General features: G+C 58.8%; 1 protein-coding gene across 1 annotated transcript in view; it reads right to left on the bottom strand.

The window, feature by feature from the left end:
- Positions 1-4890: 4890 nt before the first annotated feature.
- The window catches only part of MLLT1 (MLLT1 super elongation complex subunit), a 64821-nt gene continuing 49637 nt past the window's right edge, over positions 4891-20074 (bottom strand). The window contains exons 6-12 of the mRNA XM_061150578.1: positions 16312-16866; positions 12380-12467; positions 10830-10938; positions 8542-8641; positions 8231-8302; positions 7569-7640; positions 4891-7364 (exon numbers count right to left, since the gene is read on the bottom strand). Of these exons, the coding sequence (XP_061006561.1) occupies positions 7236-7364; positions 7569-7640; positions 8231-8302; positions 8542-8641; positions 10830-10938; positions 12380-12467; positions 16312-16866 (1125 nt within the window). The 3' untranslated portion in view covers positions 4891-7235. The remainder of the gene's footprint in view (positions 7365-7568; positions 7641-8230; positions 8303-8541; positions 8642-10829; positions 10939-12379; positions 12468-16311; positions 16867-20074) is intronic.

Below are 20074 nucleotides of genomic sequence, written 5' to 3'. Positions count from 1 at the left end.
TTCTCTGCCTGCATTGAGACAGGCTGGGACTTGGGACACTTCGCTGCTCTGCCCGCCCTTGGCCAAACATCTCCTCCAGCGAGAAAACACAAAGAAACTATAAGGGACGAAAAACAACTGTGTGCATAAGCAAGGGGGACAAATTATGAACAAGACACAAAAAGACAAAAACCCCAAACAGCACCACCCAAGCCACCTCTCCTGCCCAACCCCTGGACCCATCCCGTATAAGGAACCAGTTCGGCTCCCCGCTCTCAGAGCAAGGACGGACATCTGTCACTTGTTTTCTCTCTCCCCTGCTATAGCAGGGACCCCAGTGAAGCCTTGCCTCAATTTCCCTCTGGCCTCACCAGTTTCTACTGACTAAAGAGACCAAGAACCCTGGTTTGCCACACCATCGGTGCCACATCAGGTCTCTGTGCCCCCTTCCCTTTTCTCGCCTACCTGAGGTCTCTGACCTGCCCACAGGCTACCGCTACTGGGCCACGAAGCGGGACGGCGAGCAGAACCTGCGGCACGAGCCCTCCTTCGTCAGACAGGCGTCCATCACCGAGCACGACACGGTCTTGGGCAAGGCCATCAAGGAGGCCAACTATATCGGCTCAGCTCCAAGCACTGGCACGACGGGGAGTACTACGGGGAGCGCCTCCTGGCTTTCCTCAGGAACCGGCGTGCCCTGCGCAGCGCCCTCTTCCGGCTCCTGCGCCTGCGCGCCGCGCCTCCCCTCTTGCGCCTGCGCGCCATGTCTTCCCTCTGGCGGCGTTGGGGGTACCCTCACTCCGTGTCTCTGGTTGGTTTGTCTGAAGCTGCCTGAGTTCACAGGTTCGAATCTCAGCTCCCCCCATCACCCAGGGTGTACTTGCTCAACTTAACCTCACTCATCAACATGTATACCTTAAATGCGTGCGACTTTTTTTGTGTGTGAAAAAAAGTAAATACCCAGGTTCACTGTGCCTCAGTTTACCCATCTGTCTAAGACGAGGGATATTGACATTTTTACATAAATATATAAAGTAAAATATAATAGCACCTAGCACGAAGATTTTCTACAAGGATTTCATGCATTTACGCGTATCAAATAGCTCCTGGCACACAAGCATTGCATCCACATTAGATAGTCTTACAGTTGCTGTTACTGTGACTCTTCTCCAATGAGTCCCATTTCCTTAGCCAGGTCATTCTTGACCGCCCTCCCCACCTCCCCACCCCCGCCACTCCCACACCCTTTTAAAATTTTCTGCTCAGCCCTATCGGCCACCTGCTACCATGGTTGTATCATTTGTTCAGGTGGTCAATTCTATGAGAGTGAGGGGCTGGACTGCCTTGTTCCCTATGGGACCCCGGGATTTAGGAGAGCACTGTCTCCTCAGGTATGCGTTCAATAAATAAATGCCCAATTTTCAGATTGAGACACACAGTAAGAGACTTCAAGGGGCTTGTCCAGTCAACATAATAAAGTATGCATTGAGTACACAGTGATCCAGAGACAACTGAAGCATGAAGCGGGTGGACTAGCCAGGGTTGGGGGTTTGAAATTTTAACATGGTGACCAAGGAGATGAAGCAGAAATTTCAACAGAGATTTAAAAGCGGTTGGGAGGGAGCTGTGTGACTTTCTGGGGAAGATGTTGTAGACAGAGGTTATGGGCCTACGGTAGGAACGTGGCTGGCCAATTGGAGGAAGAGAGGAGGCCTGTTTGGCTGGAGCAAAATGAGAGGGTGGGTAGAGAGGAAGGTGAGGGCAGGAAGCGAGGACGCCGTCTTGTGGGCTGCGGGATGGGGAGGACCTGGGGCTTTTAGCTGGAGGGAGCCCAGGCGGAGGGCAGGAGGCACGGAACCAGATCTGACTCAGGAGCTCACAGGCGCCCTCTGGTGGCTTCAGAGAGAACAGTTGGTTAGAGATCTGAAAGGTAGATAGATAATCCTACAGGTTCCAACCTAAGTCATAGGACGTGCAGAAGCAGAAAACGCGAGAAGCAACATATGAAGACATACGGCTGAGAGTTTTCCGGGACCCCACCAAATGCTACCCAGTATGTTTTTTTAAAAATCAGAACTCAAAACAGAATGTTAATGTGAAACTTCAGAACAAGATAAATATTCAAAAACATAAGCTGATTAGTTTATGTGGGAAAACAAGCATGCAAGGACATTGGAGTGATTTCTTGAATACTGATGGGGAGGTGGGGTGGGGATGTGAGGCTTCCCCTACCACATATTAAAGAAATGACAAAGCAGAAGTAACTGAAAGCTCAGTGATGGGACATAAATAGATATGCCCAAGAGAGAAGTCAGGGACTGAGAAATACATGCAGGAATTGAGTAATGTATCAATGGGGCCCTAACTCATGGCAAACTGGAAGGTGAGAAAGAAGAAAGGAGGGAGGGAAGAAACCAGGAGAGAACTTAAAAAAAAAAAAATCATCCTAGATAAAATGTTAACAACCCAAAAAGCACTGAAAGAAAGGACTTCAGCATGGTGGAAATGTCATAAACAAAACCTACAGACAAGCTGGGGAAACAGAATACATTCCAAAGCCCTACATTACATATTCCATAAGGAGCTCCTAAAAATACACAGACACATAAGCACACAGACACAAATACCAAGAAACCTGGTAGAAAATAGGCAGATCCACCACAAAAGCTGTTGAGCACAGATGCTGTCACGCACCCGAACGTGTGCAGTTACCTGTGGTCATGGAAGTAAATGAGGGAAGAGTCTAAATGCCCACCAGCAGTATGAGTTATGTCAACTATGGTGCCTTTACACGGCATGCTAATTTGGAATGAACTCTAAGATATAGTAAGAGAAAAGGATGCATGTATGGTATCACTGGTACAGTTTTGTCTTGTTCATGCACAGATGGCTTTTAAGAGCTGTGCAAGAAAGTGGAAAAGGAAAAGAAGTAAGAATGAGGATCACCACTCATAGCACATGTGTCCCTGGAAACTTTGTACTTGTGCCTGCATCACCAAAATATAAACTTAAAATTTGAGGGATTCCTTAGCGGTCCAGTGGTTAAGACTCCATGCTTCCAATGCATGAAACGTGGGTTCCATCCATGGTTGGGGAACTAAGACCCTACATGCTGTGTGGCTTGGCCAAAAACGGGAAAAAAGATTGGAAAAAATATTTGAAACAATTCAAGGCAAAAGCATTTAAAAGGGATGCAGATGTCATATCAATAGAAGAAACAAATCATTAAAATATATGAAACTGTTCCCAACTAAAGGACAAAATCTTAAAGGCACCAGAGATGAAAGTCACATGATCCTCAAAAGGGCAACAAATGACACTGAAGGGCTGACTTCTCTGCAGAAACAATGGAAGCCAAAAGATGATGGAGCAGCAAGCAGGAGGTGGGGACAGACCATACCTGCCAATTTAGAATTCTATACCTAATGAAAATATCTTCACAGAATAAAGATACAATGAAGGTGTCTACAGATGAACAAAAGCTGAGGGAATTCATCGCTGCAATAAATGAAATGCTAGTGAGATTTTTTTCAGGCTTAAGGAAGATGATTCCAGATGGAAATTCAGAAAGCACACCCCAGGAGGTGATTATATGGGTAAATACAAAGAAATATTTACTGTAAGCAATAAAGTTAACACACACCTGACCTTGAGTGTCGGGAATGTGCCTCCTAGCTGTATGGATGCAGGAAGGTCAACTCTTGCAGAATGTTTCTTCACCGGTTGCAGGAATTCTGACAGCAGTGCCTACCCTAACTGTTTGTGGAATCTGTGCAACAACTCTCAGCCCAACACCTGGTTTGTAGCAAACCCTACCGTATTTTTATACATAGTCGTCCTTTACTCTGTGTATGTGTGTGTTGGGGGGGCGAGGGGGTGGGGCGGTGTCTGGGAACGGTGGGAACCATTCTAGACCCTCTTTCACTCTGTGTCCCTAATTCAGGAGCTCAGATGAGAAACTGTCCCAAAAAGGCCTGCAGAATCCCTGGTAGGAAAGACAGGGCAGGGAGGGCACAGCCTGGATGCTGAAAATGGAAATTCTGGCTACTGATTAGAAAACAGACAAAATTATCTTGAGTACCCTGGTGTGGCCAGCTGTCTCCCCAAGTGGCTGCCAACTGACAGAAGTGATTTTAATCACCTGCTGTGGGCAGAGTGGCTGGAGGGTACTGGCCATTGCTGACCATTCTGGAATGAATCTTCTGTCCCTCTGGTAGGACTGGAGCCTCCAGGGTGGACAAGACTGCTTAGATAGAGCCTGGGAGAGTTGTCTCCTTGGGGTTCACTCAGCTTTGCCACACCAAGTCCAGAGCAAATTCCATGGACAAACTGGCTGACAAGCACCCTGGCACCTCACAAAGGATGTCTTTGCCCACATTTTCTGTCTGGTTTTCATCCATCCACTCACCCATTCCCATGATCTATCCACTCACTCATCTACTCACCCACCCATTCATCCATATTTTGAGGTCAGGCTTGCTTTTCAACCCAAAATTTGCTCCCTGCTTTCAAGGAAAGAACACACCATCAAAATCAGGATGGCAGAGTTCACTCTCTGCCACCTTGCACCTCTCAGGTTTCTGGTTGTGCCATCTATATCCTCTGGGATGCCAGCCTTGCTCACACTCCTGCACCCACTCCTGGTGCCCACCTCGCTTGGCTCCAACCCCCTCTCCTCTTCCCGGTCGTCCACCTGGAAACGCTGAGACAGGGAGAGGAGAGAAGGCGCCCCGTGGGAGTTTGTGCCTCCACTCACCAACGCCACGACAGAGCGAACCAAGCAGGTGCACAAAGCCCTACACAGAGCTCTGTGTTCCCGCCTGACTTTATTTCACTTTTTTTTCTATAAAACTCCTCCATAATTTCACAATTTAACAAAAAGAAAGTTTGAAACTCAGGACACAAACAATCCTGTGACTTATTACAAACACGATTCTCCTTTATTCCTTTTATCCAGGAGTTGGTCTCAGGTTGATGAGTGTCCTAGTTCCTAGTGAGACACATTCTTTGTAAAAAACAAAACAAAAACAAAAAACCCTTGTGGGTAAGAAAGGTATTCGATACCTTTCGCTTTCAGGCGTCGGTTTACATTTTGTTCAGGAGAGAGCAAAACACGGGGATTTGCACTGGGGGCAAGGGGCTTAACACTAAACACGCGGCCATCACAAAGTGCCGGCCCTTCCTATGGAAGTGTTCCCCAGAGCCCTGGTGGGCCCAGCTGCCGGGCAGCTGGGGCTGGGGTGGGGGAGCAGCTGGGAATGCCGTGGCCAGGGCCCTGGCTGCCTGGCATGTCCATCAGGTGGTTGCAGGGCCAGCAATGAGCCCAGAGTAGGTCCAGAGGACAGCGCAGGGGCCTTCTGGCCAGAGGAGGTAACAGAAATGGGTTGGTGCTTCTGAAGGCCCTGGAAATCAGAGGCAGGGCCAGCTTCTGCTGCTGCTGCTGCTAAGGGCAGACCCATGAGCCCAGCCTTCCTCTAGCTGCCTCCGGCGCAGAGCCCAGCTCCTGAGCAGAGAGCTGCCCGAGTCACCAAGTCAGGAGCTCCTCCAGAAGGAAAAAGACTAGCGCCCTTGGACTGAGGCTCCCACCCGTGACCCTGGCGGCCTCTGTGCACAGAGGGCCCAGCAGCTGCTGCCCTCAGGCCAGTCCCTTCTGTCCAATGTCTTAGTTTCCAGAGGAGAGGTGCCCCACTTCGGAGTATTGTTGGCCTGCCTGGGGAAATGGGTGGCGGCACAGAGCCTGCCACACGGCCTGCCCTCTTCCTGATACCTCGAGGCAGTGGGGCTGGGAGAGATTCAGAGCAGGTGGTGAGGAGTCATGGCGTTTTCCTCGGAAAGTTCTTGGGCCTCCCCAGGTCCTGGGGTCTCACCAGCAAGGCTGGCTTTTGGGGAAGCCTTGGAGGCGGGGCTCCTGAGGGAGTGTTGGGGGTCTGCCTGACAGACCAAACTGGAGCACTGACAATGCTCGGGGACCACAGGGAAGGGGGGCTTGGCGCACCCCACGTGAGTACTCACAAACCGGGAAGAGAGGGGCCATCCAACGGCGGTGGGGGAGGAGGTGAGCCCAGCTCTGGTCCAGGCCTCCTCTGCTGGAGCCGGTGGGGGCCAGAGGAGCCTGGAGTCGAGGTCTGGGAGAGTAGAGGCTGACAAACAGGCCCCCAGGCCCAGGAGTTTCCCCACAAGGACGTTCCGGCCTGGGTGGGGAGGAGGAGCTGGCTTGGCCCTTGGAGAGTTTCAGGCGTGCGAGGCGCTGGGTCTCTGGCCCTGGACTGGCACAACTCGCAGGGGTGGGAGGGCCTGCTGCCCGCCGGGGCCCAGGCGTGAGGGGTTGGCTCTGAGTCCTGACGCTCCGCAAAACACTCCACAAACTATCCCGTCTTATTTGGCAAAAGCTCATGTTTTTTTTTTTCAAAGTTTGAAGACTCGGTCAACAGAAGGAAGAGGATCCTATGGAAGGAGGAAGAGGACGAGCCCCGGGCCGGGGGCTGCTTCCAGAGATGGCGGCGCGTAGTGTTCACCGGCCGGGGGAAGGGAGAGGCGTCCTCCCTACCCCTGGAGGGGCCAGCTGGCGCTCCGGCTCGGCCTCCAGCCCGACGACAACAAGACCAGTGGAGACATCTTAACCTACAAGTCCCGCCTTACACACCCCCCACCCCCCAGCGTGCACTGCTGCCACGGAAACACACACCTGGAACCCGCTGTGGTACCTAGAGTGCAGACACATATATAACAGGGAGAGGACTATACAGCACGCGTCCCAGCACAGTGAGAGCCGACACGGAACCGTGTCAGCTCACGGGAGGGTGAGTGGAGCCCGTCCAGGTGCAGCGGGGGCCCTCTGAGGTCCTGGAGCACGGCGGGTGTGTTCTGAACCATTTGGAGAGGCTGGAGGCAGGGCCCCCGCTGCTCAGAGGGCCCGGGCAGTGAAGCTGTGCCACAAGCCCCACCGTGGAGCCAGGCCCGCAACACAGGGCACGCTTCCTCCCCTTCAGGAGTGAGGCCCGGTGCCACCTCCAGCAAAAGCCGCTTTCCCAGGGGGGCCCAGGTAACAGCCCTGGGTGTCGGGGAGCAGCAGCGCCAGCCTGGCCCCCCTCTGCCCCAGGGCTCCTGATGAGGAAAGTGCAGCTGGCCATGTGGGCCAAGGACAGGGCGGTCACTAAGGCAGTGCTGCGGGCGGGTGAGTCGAGAGAAGGGGGAAGGCGGGGCCCGGACGTGGCCTCCCAGGACCCCAGGGTTGCGGCCCGGCAGCCGGCCCAGGGTCATGTGGCCACGGCCTCCAGGTAGCTCTGCAGCTTGCGCACAGTGGTCTCATCCAGGGAGAAGAGGTCAAAGTCGAAGGTGGTGTTGGTGACGTTGAAGTGACCAGTCTCCTCGATCAGGTTCACGATCTGGAAGGAGCGGGCAGGGAGGCTTCATGGGCAGGATGCTGGGCTGGGGTGGCCCCCGCCCCTCACCAGGCCCTCAAAGAAAAGGAGGCGGCTCCTGAGGGCTGCCTAAGGGGGTCCGCAGCGCGTGGGCCTGGATAGCATCCCACCCAGGACTCCTCTGAGACCCATGCCCTTGGGAGTCTTGGGGCAGGGATCTGTCCGTACCTGCTGCAGCACGTTGCGCTCCCGCAGGGCCATCAGTCTCCGGTGCAACTCCACCAGCTCGTCAGTGTAGGCCTGCGGGCAGAGGGGTACTCAGGGGTGACTTGCCCCTCCCAACCTGCGCCACACCCAGGCAGCTCCAGGCTGGCGCCCTCCAACACGACAGCCCCATCTTGTCGTAACCCCACCCCACCCCGGGTGCTGTGTTCTAGGTGCCCAACCATCCCAGCCCCACCTGGCCGTAGCCCCCCCACCGTCCCGGCCCCACCAGGCCGTAGGCCCCCCACCGTCCCGGCCCCACCAGGCCGTAGCCCCCCCACCGTCCAGGCCCCACCTGGCCGTAGGCCCCCCACCGTCCCGGCCCCACCTGGCCGTAGGCCCCCCACCGTCCCAGCCCCACCAGGTCGTAGGCCGCCCACCGTCCCGGCCCCACCAGGCCGTAGCCCCCCCACCGTCCCGGCCCCACCTGGCCGTAGGCCCCCCACCGTCCAGGCCCCACCTGGCCGTAGGCCCCCCACCGTCCCGGCCCCACCTGGCCGTAGGCCCCCCACCGTCCCAGCCCCACCAGGTCGTAGGCCGCCCACCGTCCCGGCCCCACCAGGCCGTAGCCCCCCCACCGTCCCGGCCCCACCTGGCCGTAGGCCCCTCACCGTCCCGGCCCCTACCTTGTCGTAGGTGCCCCTCTTAAGAATCTTCTCTGGCTTGCTGCAGGGCTCTGGGCTCCGGCGGCCTGATGCCTGTGAGGTGAACCCCAGTCTGTGTGAGTGCTGGCCTGTTCCCCCTTCCCCAGCCCCCACTGGGTCCACCCGTTGTCCTTCCTCTGGCCCTGGACCCGACTGTAAGAGTAGCCCATCCCAGGGAGCAGACTATTACTGGGACCTGAGAGGTGAGCTCACCTTCTACTGTGCCCCCACCCTCAGCCTCAGAGACTTGGCAAATGCCAGGCCCAACCCTCAGCTGGCCTCCAGGAGGTTACCTTGCTGTTGGGTGGAGGTGGCTTTTTGGGCGGAGGGGGCTCCCGGCTAGGCAGGCAGGAGTCTCCGCTATTGTCGCTCTCACTGTCACTGAAGCTCAACCTGAACGTGGAAACGACCCCATTAGGCCTTGCCCGCCCAGAGCTCCAGGGAGGCAGTCCTGCCCAGCACAACCCCAGTGAAGCTCTGGGACGGACTCAGCCCTTCCCTGGGGCCAGGCCAGCACCCAGCATTCCCCCTACAGGTCCGGAGACCCCCTCACCCAGCTCCAGACAGCCACTGCCAACTTAATAGAAAAAGTCTCTGAGCTGCCATCAAAGAGCAAGGAACCCAGAGATCAGCATGCTTGCCCTGTGAGGCTCTGAGGTCCCCCTGGGTCTCTGGGGTGCCCCTGGGTCTCTGGAGTCCCTGTGTGTCTCTGAGGTCAGAACTCCAGGTGGGTGGGCTCCACGCTCACTGCTGTGTGGGTGGAGGGGCCTGCAGGAGAGACATGGCCAGCAGGAGAGACATGGCCTCAGCCTGACACCCCTGGAGAAAAGGACACAGGGCCCTTTGTGCCCAAGTGGTGACCTCAGGCGCCCATCCCCTCCTGGGGGGCTCCAGTCCACACCTCCTGGGGGGCTGCCCCCTCACAGAGGGAAGGGTGTGGCTGCCTGATGCCCCCAGCCAGCCTGCACCTGACAGCCGCTTCCTTCCGCTCACATCGCCCTCAGTCTGGACGGAAAGAGCTGGTCCATTCCTTTAGCTTTTCCAGAAACCCCTCCCCCACAGCTCAGCAGGCGGTGCAGACGGAGCCCCTCTCCAGCTCCCCTCCTCCCACTGCTTCTGGGTGGCAACGCAAAGCACCCTTGGGCAGAGTCCATCAGGTATATGGTCGCTCCTGCCTGCCGCCTCTCTCCTGCTGAGCTGAGCTTTGGCGTAAAGGCAGGGCCAGAATGCTGGCCGCAGCCTTGACCCTCAGGGGCTCCTGCCTCATGCACCCCGAGGCCAGGCCTGCCCGTTTCCCTGGCTCCAGTCCTCTGCTCTCCCCATCACCTCCCCAGAGGCAGAGTATCAGGGTGAAGCAGACAGCTCATCTCCTCACCTGAGAGGAACTGCTGGTGAGCATGCCCAGGAGTGGCCTGACGGCCTTGTCTCTGCCAGGCAGCGGCTGGGCACCAGCGTTAGGGTCCATGGGGCCCCTTTCCTGATGGATGCAGTGACCCAGGCAGCCCCATCCTGCTTTTCACCTGCACCCCTTCAACCCAGCAGTGAGACGTCTTCTGACGCTCACTCAGCCCTGGCACTGCCACCTGAGCCTCCATTAGCAGGTGCACGTTCACCAGCCCCTGAGCCCCCTACAGCCACTTCCAGCAGGATCCACACTCGGGATCCATACTCAGGATCCACACTTGGAATCCACACTCAGGGTCCACACTAAGGTTCGCACTCAAGAGTCGCCAGCACCACCCAGGCGGGGACCGCTGCCACTTGTCCCGTCTCGGGCGGGTCACCGTCCCCCCTCCCCTGCCCAGGAGGGGCATCCCTCTGAGCGCCATCCCCTGCCGTCCTGCCCAGGGAGCCCAGGCTCCTATAGCAGCTGTTCCCACAGCCTCAGCCCCCAGGATGGCGGCTCTCACGAGCAACACCAGCACAGAACAACGAGCACCTGCTGCTCACTGCCCTGCCTGCTGGGTGAGACCGAGTGACCAGCCCACCTTAAAAAGAGCCCCAGAGGCTACAAGGGCTTGGCCTCATTGGAAGAAAGGGCTGGACCCAGACTGAGCTGCTGACCCTGAGTCTGCCCAGCCCCAAGGCCTGGGGCCAAGGCCAGCACGGACAGCAAGCCCTGAGGTGGGCACACTCCCAGGCCAGGGGTGTCCGGAGGAGGTGTCTCGGCTCACTCCACTTGGGTGGAAGGCCAATGTGGCCCTTCCCCAAGCCACAGCTGTTCCCACCCGGGGTGTCTTCGGGTCCAAGGACAGTCCTCAGTGTGTCCCAGCCCAGTGCCGGCCACCTGGGGAAGGACCCCTGCCTGGGCCAAGAGCAGAGAAACCAGGCCCCGCTGGCATATGCCTGGGCCCAGGTCAGGCTGCTAGGCACCACCTCGGCCCCCTTCTCAGGTGACGACGGGACTCTACCCGGAGTGGCTGGCCCCACCTCCACTCCGCAGCCACACTCTCCAGCACTGAGATGAAGGAGGCCCCCGGAGGCCCCCGGGCCCCCTCAATGCCCAGGCAGGGCTCCCGAGTGGGCTCTCTCTTCCCCATCCCAGTGCCACCATGCCCGCTCCTCCCCACTGGCTGGGCACCTGGAATCCCTCCCTGCGTTCGTCTTGCCGGCGGCTTCCTCGCCTGATGAAGAGTCGTCCTCATCAGATTCCTCGGACTGCAGGTCCTCCACCATGGAGCGCAGGGGTCCTGGGGAGAGCCGCGAGGGCAAAAGGGAGGAAGAGGGGAAGGGAGGGAAAGTGAGAGAAGGGGGTTCAGGGCCCCACCTGTGCCCAAGAGTCCCCTCCACCCCCAGGGCCACATAGTTTCTTGATGCCAGAACCCCTAAGACGCACCCACACAAACCTACCTTGGAGGTTCCTTGGGCCAGGTGGGGACTGCCGCCCATCTCCAAGCACTGCCCCTGTGGCCACCTCCTCCTTAAGGGACCCCTGGCCCCCCCTGCCCCTACTTTCCTGGCCTTGCTCACAGGCCTCCGGCCCCTGGCCTGAGACAGGCACGCGGGGCCCCTCCATTGCCAAGGCAAGGACAGCCCCCCTCTGCTCTGGGCGCTGGGATCAGAGCTCTGCCTGGAGGCAGCACGAACCAGTCCTGGCCAAGGAGGGCAAGATGGCCCGAGATATGGACCACACACCACCACCCCTGCCCACCCCCCGTGCCCCTACTTGAGCCTGCCCAGCCCCCTGGCAGCCCCCTCAGCGGCTGGCAGCCCCCTCAAAGGCTCCCATCCCACCGTCCTCCCTTTCTCCAGAAACACTCAGTTCCAATCCCCTACAGACGGCATCTTGGTTTATAGTCCTGTTACCGAGGCAACAAAGGGACACAAAGCCCTCAATTACCTTGGTCACATGACCCCGCATGGCAGGTTCCCCCTCCCTTCCCCATAGATAAGAACCCTTGGAGAGAGTGTGGGCTTGGAGCACCCCATTCCCCAGCCCCCTCGGGACTGTGTCTTTATGTCAGCCCCCCACCCCAATACATTCACCTCCCCCAGCACTCCCCCACCCTCAAAAAGGGCTCCAGGCTGTGGAGGAAATTCTCAGTGTGATCCACCAGAAGTGCTTCCGGTGTGAGGGTGGGCAGGGGTTAGCTGGGCCACCTCCCCTCAAGCACCCCAGGAGGCCTGCAGGGACCAGGCTGCCAAGGGGGCCTGGGCTGGAGCCCTTGGCTGGCTGGGGGCAGCAGAGGCAAGGACCCTGCATCTGGTAGGACTGGAGAGGAGAGGCCTGGTAAGGGCAGGGCTCAGGTCAGAACAGAGCCCTTCACCACAGACCCAAAGCCCAGCTCAGAGCCCTTCTGTGCAGATGGACAAAGCTGAGGGCCCGGGAGAGGGACAGTCGGCAGCCAGGTGACCCAGGCCAGTTTGGGAGGCCCCACGTGACAAACTGCATCCTAAAAGGAAGCCCTAGGGGCAAGTTTAGCACAGGCTGGAGCCACCCTACCCTCAGGTTTCTCCAGTTCTGGAGGCAGCTTTCAGACTCTGGGTGTACATGAGCAAGCCCCCAGCGAGTCAACAGCTTCGGGAAATTCCTTGTGAACCCCTTGCCTCCATAACAGGTCCAGTGCCCTGCTGGCCCCTGGGGAGGTCAGGGAGCCTGTCACCCCCACTGACTCCTTGCCCAGCACACACCTTGGCTGTGGTTCTGAGACGGCTCAAAATCCGAATCTGAACTGGAGTCAGAGCTGGAGCTGGAATTGGATGGGCTCGACTGGGCGGACTTCACCACATGGCAGGGCAGGGCGGGGCAGACAGGAAGAGAGAGAGGACAATAGTCAGCTTTCAGACTGAAGAGAAGGAATGGATGGCCAAGCCCTTGGGTGGCAGAGACAGCCAGGCAGGATGCCCTGATGTGCACTCAACAGGTCGCCAAGGTGCCAGCACCCTCCAGACGTGGCCCCACCTCGCCTCCTCTTCAGTCCCAGGACGCAGCTGTTTGCATTCAAAACACAACCCAAGACCTTTTTTGTCTCCCTGAAGGACGTTAAATCTCCAGCCCGTGGCTGGTCCTCCCGCCTGCCTGGGCAGGAGTTCAGGGCCGAGGCAGGGGCTGGACAGCTTGTGTGGCTGCTCACGTGTGTGCCCTGCCCACTCCAGTGGGAGCACAGCTGGAAGTCTGAACAGGAAAGGGGGGTAACCCCTCATCTCCTCACAGCCCTGAGGCTGAGTAGTGACAAAAAGCTGTCTCCTTGCCACCAGGTGCCCCTGAGGTGACAATGAGCCTGTGGGTCAGTGACATGGTGGACATGGTGGACTCAGGCGGCCCCTCTGCACCCAGAGCCAGTCACACCCTCTCCGCCACCTCCTGCAGCCGGCCACCCCGACTCAGCCACCAGGGGGCAGTAAAAGCCCACACGGGGACTCCAGGCCCTAGAGACCAGGGGGTGAGACACCTGGGGCCGCGGTGCCTCCCACTCCAGAGGCCCGCATGGGGACGGGACCTCTGAGCATGAGCCAGGACAGGGCAGTGTCTGCGCTGGGCCCTCGGGAGAGAGAAACCGACAGACTATAGGGCAGCAGAGTACAAGCTGGGCCTGGGGTGGGGCCAGTCTGGGCTCTGCTGGGCAGAAGGGCAGAGTCCACAGCTCAGAAAGCCCGCTGGCATGGAGTGCCCACGTGCCATCGGGAGCCGTCTGGGGGAGCTGAGCGGCCTGGCACCTGGGGGGGGGGGGGGCCGGGAGGCAGGTGGAGGCGCCAGCAGCATCTCCTTGATCCTGGCTGAACCCCGGGAGAGAAGACCCTCAGGTGGGAGTCCCGGCCCCCAGAGACCCAGGAAGGCGCAGGTCTTTCCTCTTAGCAGACCCAGAGAAGGAGTCGCTGCCCAGGGACGAACACTTACCGACTGAAGAGTGAAGGGTCCCCTCCCCTGGGGTCTGTTCCACCTTGCCTCCCAGCGCCACTGCCGACATCCCCCCTGGCCACCTTCAAGCTAGTTCCTGGGGACCCTGTCTGGGAAACCAGCCCGGATGGCCAGTGTCTGCTGAGGCGGGGGGGGGGGTTGGGGGATGGGAACCACAGGCCAGCGTGAACCCCGGCCCCAACCACTGAAGCCACACAGCCCTCCTGCACACAGACTCCTGAGTTCTTATTCTGGCTCAGGGTCCCTGCGTCTGAGCCTGGCTTTTCACCAACTGACCAAGGCCCCACCTTTAAGCCTCAGCTTCCCCATTGACCGAAGAGCTGCTCTGCTGACCCTGCTAAGCATACGCAAGTCGAGGTCGAGGCAGGCTGGGGAGGGTGCAGGCCGGGGCAGGCCAGGCGGGCCCCTCAGTCACACACAACCCTTTTCCTTCCACACAAATACAAGGGACGGGATAGGGAAGGGAGGACCTGGACGTGGCTTCTGCCCCAAGAGCCTAATGGTTCCCGAGGGTCAGAGAGCCCTCAAGAGGCTGCTGTGAGCACTGCCGAGGCTCTGGGGCTCAGGCCACATGGGGTGTCCAGAAGGAGAGCAGAGGGCCTACTGTGGTCCCCATACTCTGGGGCCTGTGACTGAAGAGACCCCATGGCCAAGGAGACCACAGAGGAGCAGCCGAAGGAGCTGGGGTCCTGGCCAGACACACAGATGAGGAGCTGTGGTCCCTCTGCAAGCCGAGGGGGAGACCTGGGTTCCATGCAGGGTCAGAGCTTTCTGGCAGTGATGCCATCAGCCTCCAGAGCGGGATGGCCTGAGATAGACAAGGGAGACTGGGGGGTGGGCTGGATCTGAAGGCCATCTTGCCCTCTTCACTGTGGACATTTGTGTCTCCCCAGGTCCCGGGTCAGGACGTGTGAGTCACCATCCAGCAGCCTCTGAGACCCCTGGGATCCTGCTGGAGGCCCAGGCCTCAGCTGCAGGATCTCAAACAGCCTGGACTTGTGGTTCACAAGTCTCTCAGCACAGGAGACCTGTCTCTTCAACCAGGAGAAAACCCCAGGCTTCCTGAGCAATGCCAGCCTCCGGTCCCAGGTCGGCCAAGGCTAGATATGCCGGTCTTCCACCCAGCCCACCCGAGCAGGCGGAGGGAGCAGCCCACAGGGGCACAGGTGCTCAGGATCACCACAGCAGGATATCAGGTGGACACCCAGGGCCAGAGCCCCTCAGCTTGGGGACAGAGGAAGGAAGGCCTTCAGCTCTTCCCAGCATAGGTGCACCAGCCTTGGGCACAGAAGGCCTCGGTGGAAGCATTTAAGGTGGACAGGCGGGAAGGACACCCTGCCCAGAGCTCCAGTCTGAGCAGACGGAGGAGAAAGATGCCAGATGAGGCACCTGAAGAACCTCCAGCAGCCAGGGGGCAAACAGCCCTGGACATCAGAGAGACATTCCGGGGTCCTACGCCCTTAAGTTCACTGGCAGACAGTCTCCTGGGTGCAAGAAGCACTGGGTGTACAACATCATCAGCCCCATGTGTGTCCTCATCAATGGGGATGCACTGTTACCCCCAGGCCAAACTGTTACCCCCAGACACTTCCAACAAGGTGCCCCTGGAAGCCACATACTCATAACATCAGTGCTACTGACACAAACCACCTCTGCCTTCATCTCTGGGAACCACTTTCAAAGTCTCAGTGGAGCTCCCGGCAGCAATGTTGGAGGCAAAGCTTCTGCCTTTGAGAGTGAATGAGGATGCCGGGAACCATAAAAGGTCACTAAGGGCTGGGGTTGGTGATATAAGTGAAGGGGTCAATCACTCATCCATCCATCCATCCATCCAACCAACCAACCATCCAACCATCCCTCCATCCAATCAACCAACCATCCAGCCATTATCCATCCAATTATACATTCATTCAACCATCCAACCAACCATATACCCATCCAACCAACCCTCCATCCATCCAACCAATGCTCTATCCATCCAACCAACCATCCAACCATCATCCATCCATCCATTCATTCACCCAACCATACAACCAACTATCATCCATCCAGCCAAGTTCTTCTTCTCTAACTACCAGAAGCCAAATAGCACACAGAGATGACATGGTCCTCCAAGGCCAAAGAGGTCTGCCTAACCAATCAATACCTGGCTCCTGTCTCCTTTGTGGCTCAAGCTGTCTCTGATGGTGACCTTCAGAGCTGTATGAAAATGCTGCCACAGGAGGAACCAGGGCCTCTGGTTCCCAGATCAGAAAGTGGGATGAAAACACACATGGATACCTCACCACTAGTGACAGAAAGGGGTGTCCTGACCAACTGAGCCTGCGACACCCTGGGAAGGAGTTGACGGTGGGACACAATCACTCACGGGTGAGTTGAGTCCCCACCCATGCAGGGGGCTGCCCGAAGGAGAACTGTGAACCCAGGTACCCAGTGTCATGCTCTACCGGGACCCCGCATCCCCACAGAGTTCTCACGAGGCGGCTGCATTGCCCCCCAGCAGAAGAGGAAACAGGCTTGGCGCAGCATGAAGGCTTGCCCAAACCTCCATGGAGCCAGTGGGAGCCCAGGGCCCTGCATCCCAACCCCCTCGTCACCTTCGAGCAGCTCAGAGCCAGCAGAGAGGACAAGAACAGGTTGGGTAACAGCAGAGGATGAGGGCGGGGTGGGTGAGGGGAGAAGGGTGGGGAAGGAGCTGCCTCACCTCGGTCTTGAAGGAGGCCTCGTCCTCCGAGTTGGACTCCTCCACTTCTGGGGGCTTTTTGATCTCCCTGGACTCGTTCTCGGCCTTGACCTTCTCCCCTTTGGTGCTGCCCTTGTCCTTGGCCGGCTTTTTGTCCGAGAAGGAGGAAGACGAGGTGCGGGGCGAGGTGCTGGGGGCACTCCTCGACCCCTTGGAGCTGCTCTTCTTCTGCTTTTTGGCGCTGGGCTTCGGTGAGTCGGCAGTGGCTGGCCTCTTGCTGGAAGACTTGGGAGGGGGTGGTGGGGGGGGCCCGCCCTTGGGGGACATGCCCTCCAGTTTGGTCTCCTTCAGGGCCATCTTGGGCTCCTTGAACGCAGCCTTGGGTGGCGGGGCCTTCTCCTCCTTGGGTGGCCGGGCCTCACCCAGCTTTCGCGCCGCGTCCTTGGCGCTCCGGGCCTGCTCGCGCTCCGGCTCCTTGGAGGCGCCCCGGCTCTCTGAGTCCTTGCGCGGCCGCTCCCGGTGCTCCTTGGTCGCCTTGTGGGCCTTGCAGGCCTTGCTGCTCTCCTTGCTGGCGTCCTGCAAGGCCGGGCAGGAGGGGGACACGGTCACGCAGCATCTCAGGGCTGCCCTGCTCCGCCTCCCCCGACCCCGACAAAGTGTAATCCACCTGATTCAGACTCAGCTAGAGAAAATCTTCCATAAAGCTTTGAAAAAGTAAGGCAGCAGGTGAGAGTTTTAAATGAAGCTGTCCCTTAAAGCTACTAGGAAGCGTCAGCAGGTCATGGGCGGCTACAGGCTAAGACTCCCCTGAGGGATTCAAGAAGCGTGCAGGTGAGTCAGATACACACAGGCCAGCCACACCAACCACGCCCCTCAGGCACCTTGAGGAGTCAGAGGCTGCCAGGCACGGGGCTGGGGGCACCAGCAGGTGGGCCCCACTCCTGTACCTACCAGAGCCAGGTGCCTCTCCAGGTGGCCCCCCAACTGGACAGCCTGGCCCCACTGCATAGCAGCATAGGGGCTCTGTGATCTCCCCTTGATCTCTACAGTCGCATTTACTGAGTGAATGCCTGCTGGGTTCCTGGGTGCTGTGCGTGAAAACTGGCTTCTAGAACCCAAGCCACCTGGACAGCTTTTCTAAACCACATGTAATTCCAGGATCCCCACCTCAGAAATTCAGAGGGTTGAGTGTGGAGCCTGAACTCGAGTCGATGAGCCAGGTCGGGGGGCTCCCACTGGAAACAGAGGTGGCAAGCAGCCCTGAGTTGGGCCTCCAGGAAGGTCAGGTTGGGGGACTCCAAGAGTGTGCACCTGTGCTTCCTCTGAACAGGAGCACGACTACCTACCTCACCAGGCAATGGTGCAGGACAGGCAGAGCAGTCAGGGAGCGCCCCGTCCCCCACCCCCAGGCGGCCGGGAGCCCCATCAGACACCGGCTGTGCCCACACCCCGTCCACACCGCGTCAGCACCTGCCGCACGGCCAGGGTTGCGATGGGCAACTGGACTCGGCCCCCAGCCCCGGGGAGAGGCGCATGGCTGGACCGAGGCTCTCAGGACCCAAGCTCACCAGAAACCAAGAGCTACCAGAGCGGAGGAGCAGCCTCACTCAAGGAGCTCACCCCACGTGCTGAGGGATTTAGGTGAGCCAGGGGAAGGCCAGCAGCTGGGCCTCTGCTTCCTGTTCTAACAGCCCTGGGAGCAGCCACAGAACCCTCTCCGCAGAGAGCCCAGAGACGGCACAGCCTGGCCACCTGCAACCTACTTGAGTCCTGCACCAGCATCAGAGGCTCAGGGGCAGGCCCACGGGGCCATGGGGCCCCGCTGCCTCCTAGAGAGAAGTCGGCCCCTGTGTCCCTCACGTCACCATGGTAGTGGGAAGAGGTACTCACATCGAGCCTCCCTTTAGAAGCCTGTCTGAAGGGCTACCCCTGGGGGGCTGGCTGTGGAATGGGGCCTGTCTCGGGGTTCCACTCCCAGCAAGCAGCTCCCCCAAGGAGGGAGGCAAGAAACAGAGGCCCCTGCACAACTCTGGCCTATTCCTGCAGCATCCACGTGCCTGCCTGGGCCCCCCGGCCCCAGCCCTGAGACATGGAGCGGAGCCCCCCAAGGGCAGGTCCACCAAAAGCCCCCCAGGCCCAGTCAGCAGAGCCTCCCTGCCATCTAGGGTCTGCCCACCTAGCAGGGGCCTCAGAGCTTCACCTCCTCAGCCGGAGCTCTGCACAGGCTCCTGGGAGGACAGGCTCTCTGAAATCACACACTAAGTCTGGAGTGTGACAAAGAAGTTCTTGGGGTGAAACCCACCAGTCATGTCCTCAAAGCCAGCAAGGACCCCAAATGGCTAAGAGACTAGTGCTGGAGAAACAAAGGCCCACTGGACCAACTGGCTGACATTGGACAAGGAGAAGCGGGGTGCCTGAAGCTACAGGTGCCCTGCAGCAGGCCCTGTTCCTCTCCCAGGAGGCTCTAGGTTCCCCTCTGGGGGCCTATGGGCAGGAACAGGACCACCAGGGACCAATCCACCTGGAGCCACAATGGCCAGACTCCCCAGCGGCCCCAGGGCCCTACAAGGACCCATGCCATGTCTCCCCACCCCCCAGCCTCTCTGCCAGTCAGCCCACAGGTTCGGACAGCAGACAGCCCATTTGAGGGAAGTGCCAGGGCCTCCTGAGCTGCAGGAAAAGGATGATGACTCGGAGGGAAGGACTGAGGGTGTCTGTTGGAGAGCTATATGCAGCAACCGTCACAGGGACCCCGAGTTGCAGCCCCTGGGGCGGCAGGAAGACGCTGGACCAGGAGGGGTGGAGACGCAGACCCTAGCCTGCAGGCCCGCCGAGCATGGCAGGTGCGACTACCGGTATAAGGGCCCCACGGGTCTCAAAGACCTCAGCAAGAGATGCTGCCAGCAGCCCCTGCTCGGCAGGCCACTGCAATGTCCTCAATACCCAGAGGGCACTTCCTAGGGGACTCACAAGTGACATGCCAGAAAGAGACGGCGATTCCCGCACTTCTCACTCTGAGCAGACCTCTAGACAACTATGGGTGACTGAGACAGAAGCTGCCAAGATCGTGAGTAAGAATTTTTCTTCTATATAAGTCCCACGAGGTTCAGGGGAAGACCACAGACGCCAGTGTGGGAAGACCCCAGACCCGCACTCCATATTGGAGACTCTGGCCTCATACGTCCAGGAGGCTTAAGTCAGAGAGATCTGAAGATTCAGAGACCTAGTGGTCTTGTGGAAAGTGCCAAGACGACCTTGCCCAGGTGACAGGCACTCCTCCAAGGCTGCTGATAAGCATCAGGCTGTAAGGCCTGAGAGCTCAACCTGCCCCGCCTCAGGTGCCCCAGGCCCCTGACACCCGAGCATGAGTGGAGCAAGAAACCTGCCAAGACAAGAAGTGGATAAACTTTCAGGGGGGGTGGTAGTGAATGCTCGGCCCCGGCCCTAAGAGCCAGGCGTAGCTTGGTCTTGGGGACGCGGCTGTCTGAGGCGGCGGCGGGACGAGACGCACACTTGGGGACGTCTGCGTCCGCTGCGGTACCAGCCCGCGGGCTTGAGGCCGCGCTGTGATGGCTCAGGGAGGGAGCCGTCGGGAGGGCAGAGCGCCCCCGCCTGACGGCTGAGGGAAGACGACGAAACATCTCTTCTTGGGGCAAACAGCGTGCTTGCCCGCATGGCTCCACCTGGCCCTTCCCCAAGTAAGCTCTCTGCAGAGAGCTGCTGCCAAAGCAGAAAGCGGAGCCTAGAGCAGCCGAGGGAGGGGCGCCCAGCCCCATGGAGAGGG

This window comes from Dama dama, chromosome 9 (genome assembly GCF_033118175.1).
Source record: "Dama dama isolate Ldn47 chromosome 9, ASM3311817v1, whole genome shotgun sequence".
NCBI classification, from domain to species: Eukaryota; Metazoa; Chordata; class Mammalia; order Artiodactyla; family Cervidae; genus Dama; species Dama dama.
The sequence above is the reverse complement of the archived record's forward strand: the minus strand, read 5'-3'. Positions and strand labels throughout refer to the sequence as shown.